The sequence below is a fragment of the Cephus cinctus genome, unplaced genomic scaffold (assembly GCF_000341935.2).
Source record: "Cephus cinctus unplaced genomic scaffold, Ccin1 Ccin1_scaffold1847, whole genome shotgun sequence".
In the NCBI taxonomy this organism is placed as follows: domain Eukaryota; kingdom Metazoa; phylum Arthropoda; class Insecta; order Hymenoptera; family Cephidae; genus Cephus; species Cephus cinctus.
The window spans coordinates 274,471-278,295 of NW_014334027.1; the positions used below are offsets into that span (position 1 = coordinate 274,471).

Here is a 3,825-nt window from a genome sequence, read left to right on the forward strand (position 1 = left end):
CTATCCGACAATCTTCTCATCACCCTCTTCTTGTCATTTCATCTTCGATTTCTACCCGAACCCACTTTCGGTATCGACTCGGGCATTAATTCTTACCAGAACGAAATTCGCCGGTCATCCGATAATGATTCTTGACAGTCGTACCGATAATGAAGAATTCCCTGACTAGGTTGATAGTCAGTCGATCATTTGATATTATTGGCAGGAGAGATAGAAGTGATGGGGGGAATGAAAAAAAAAATTGGGATCAGATATTTCTTGAGATTATTCGTTAATTGATATATATCATGATATTCTTAGGAATGACAAGACTCGGAAAGTAATGGAACTGACTTATGTTTATGATTATAATTATTAAAAATTGTTTAAATTTTTTTATAATTTATCAGTTTCTCAGTATTTTCATGCCTTGATTGATGCTCTTGTTTCAGAATGCACGTTTCCGGTGCGCTGGGAGGGTAGCTGGTTCCAGAGTGGCTTCCATCAGTCCATCCGCATCTCCAGAAGCAATCTCTCCACTAAGGGAAAATGTCTGCACAACGAAGGTGACAAGTACCTGGTGGTCGATGAAGAGTGAGTATTCATCATCGTCAAGGTATCTGTTAACAATTAGTCCTAGGATGGTAAAGTGTCGTCGCCGGTGACGATGGCTATATTTATCTTCAGAAAAAAAAATGATTTTCCCTTATCGTTCTAGGGTTAAATAATTGAAACGTAGATATAAGTAACCATAAAATTACGTGAGAATATTCCAAAAGTATAATTGTGAAATTCACTTCGGGTTATGAATAATACCTAATCCAATTGCCATTTACGGATAGGCCTTCAGAACTACCTATCGTGTTACCAACTCCTGACAGCTTCGCTATCCCAGAAGTTGTGTAATAGGCAGACAGACAGACAGAAAGTCAGAAAGTCAGACATAACTTGAAATAGGCAAGTAGCACAGAGCTTAAGGGGTTACCCTACTGTGAATGCACAAAAGTTGGGTTAATTTTTAAACTTGATTACTCGAAAATCATACATGGAAATTAATTTATATTTATATAATTTATATAGTATTGTCTATACCCTGATATCAATACGCTCACCAATTCAACTAAAACTGTCTGCAGCCATACTTCTCTGTTCATTTGACATCTGTCAGTATTTCTCATTTTCAACTCCAACTGTCAGAAACAGCAAATTCACACAAATTACAGGACTAATCAACATAGCAGCAAACCGAAAACCGTCACTCGAGACTTTTCGATAATTTCCTTTCACTGTTAAAGGATTTAAAAAGAAAAACGTCAAATCAGAATCTGCAAGTTGATTTAGGTATTTGTACAAATTATTTAGGTTATACTCCAATCATGAAGCTATCCAAGAAAATAACCTCAAAAGCTAAAATTCCAAAAGCTTTCATATTTTCAATTCAACCTGACAAGAAACTCCAAGCGATTCCCTCAGGAGTGATTAAAAACGGAAATCAAGCGTTGGATGTGCATGCACCCTGTACTTCATCTTCGGCTCTTCCCCTGGAGCAAGACCCAGTTCATTTCTGTCTTTATGACCGTCTGCCTATGCGCGTCTATAATAACAAGTGACTACTTGACTGACTCGGTACATGTAATTCTCATATATTTACTGACCCATTTCCTCCTTACGAATGCCCACATTTAATTGCAAGAAGCCATCTTTCTTTTCACTGAATATAATCAACGCGATTAATCGTCAGATTGGTTGTAACCACGTACCGTTCTGATTCTTGACTTGTTAGTCTTGATTGGTTCTATGGTTTGTGGTTGTATCTAACATAGTATCTAACGTATACAGTGGGGAGCCGAAATGCTCTTCGAAAATGCTATTGTAGATTAATGCTATTACGCTGTAAAGAGGCAGAGCCCATTGCCGCTGCCTGGTGTACAAGAACGAGTTAGAAATTAAGGACGAGACGTAACAGAGAGATTATTCAGCTACAGCGTCCGGACGGCTAGCGTCTTGGCCAATGGCAAGGTTCACTTTCCGCGATTAAACGGCTCTCTCCTTTCTGTTTCAGGAAGTCCTGCTATCGCTGCGTCGTCATTCACGAAAAGCACTCCAACGTTCTGCAGTACAAAGAGAGTAAGTTTTCTCCTTCTCGGCTTTGCCCGCCAGCGCCAATATCGATTCTCTCCCGGGCGAGTTGCACGGTGACTCTCTGAGTGTCGACGTCTTTCATGTGCAACGACGACGTCACTGCCGGTCTTCCCTTGTAAGAGGTTGGATCATTAATTACGATCCCGATCGTTAATTAAAAACCCGCTCGTTAAATCGTCAGCTACCCTCTTCACTGAAGCTAAAATTATTCCACTTGAAATTTAATAACGTTCACGTGAACATGGTCGATGCAGTTCGTATGCATCATTTAGGACGTGGTAGCAGATGAATTTCTGCCGGGTCATCCGGCAGGGTTAAATCCTACAAGAACGTACACGAGGAGATCAGACTGTAATAGGTTTTTTCAGATGACACTAGAGTCTTGCAATAGAAATATAATCATTGGAGGATAAGTACCTGTGGTTCGATGGGAATCATCCAGGATCAAATATCGCGAGGACGTGGATCAAGAGATCCTATGACTGATCATGCTTGAAAGTGAAGAGCCTCCGAGGAAAATAAGGCTTAAGAGGGAAGCGGACAAACAGGTCGACCACGGTTACTGTACCGTGTCATCGGGAAGGCTGGCTCAGAGTCAGCAGAGTGCACGGGACTCAAGACTCCAGCCTGAAGACTCAAGACTCTGGAGAGGCTGGACCCGCCCTCTCGAGGGCCGTTTCGCATTTTTCGACGATTTGTCAAAGTCGCCACTTTTTATCGTATTTTAATCTGCATAGTGTGATAGACCAAGCTAGCCGCATCGTGTTGCCAAGCGTCGCGACGTCAAAACCTGCACTAGACTTACCAGCAGGATCCTCCCTATAGATTCTTCATCCTACAAAGAAACGCAGGACGTGATACGGCGCATCAAATCTTAGAAGGATTCTACGTTTTTTTCTTTTCTTTCTTTGCTACCCTTTAATAGTTTCGAAATTACAACAGTTTTTTGAGGGCGCACGCCCATCAAACCTGCGAGGTTGTTACCTGGAGCCTAATGGAGGCTAACTAAAATAGAACATTTGTATTGCTGACTAATGTACACAAAAGTACAGTAATATATTTTATATCTGTGTGTTTTCCCGAAGTTTGCCACGTTGGTAACCTGAAACTTTATCAATCCACGTTTACGTCGTGACGATGCTGCCAAACTATACAAGTTAGGGCATACTTTATTCCTGAAAATTATTACCCCAATTCACTGAAACAGTCAACTAAACCTAATAACGTAGAAAACGGCACCTACTTTTTTTACCCCGCAACTAAAACTGGCTCTTATTATTATTATTTTTTTATTTCAGCCTACTGTCACGGCCGGAATTCACTCTCCTCATTGTGCTCATACATAACGGGTGACGCGTTACTTTACTCCATGTTTCGCGAGGAGGCACCAGCCGTCCCCTGTCCGTTTTTGGGTCCCATGACGTTCTCATACAACAGAGGTCACGGCACGTGTTCCAGTCCTCAGAGCAACGTTGACACTTGCACCGACGACAGCAGATTGTTATTCAGGTACCAGGCCTGTCCTGACGTCCCAGCATCTGAAAGTGCAGGTATGTATTTTAAGATGTATTTCTTAAATCCTGGGCTATCTCCAAATCACCCCCCAACTTTTTTCTCAGCGTCGATCTCCTTCCAGTATATGTCTTCCTCTTGTCCTGGAATGTCAGCGAGGAGCAGAATAAGTTTGTTCCCCCCCCCCCCCCC

General features: G+C 41.9%; 1 protein-coding gene across 5 annotated transcripts in view; it reads left to right on the top strand.

Moving 5' to 3' along the window:
* Nucleotides 1–3,825, top strand: part of LOC107273847 — a 79,816-nt gene that overhangs the window by 58,396 nt on the left and 17,595 nt on the right. For all 5 annotated transcript variants that reach the window (XM_015752418.2, XM_015752419.2, XM_025091113.1 and 2 more), the window contains exons 3-5: nt 432–573; nt 2,042–2,106; nt 3,420–3,671. In XM_015752418.2, the coding sequence (XP_015607904.1) occupies nt 432–573; nt 2,042–2,106; nt 3,420–3,671 (459 nt within the window). The remainder of the gene's footprint in view (nt 1–431; nt 574–2,041; nt 2,107–3,419; nt 3,672–3,825) is intronic.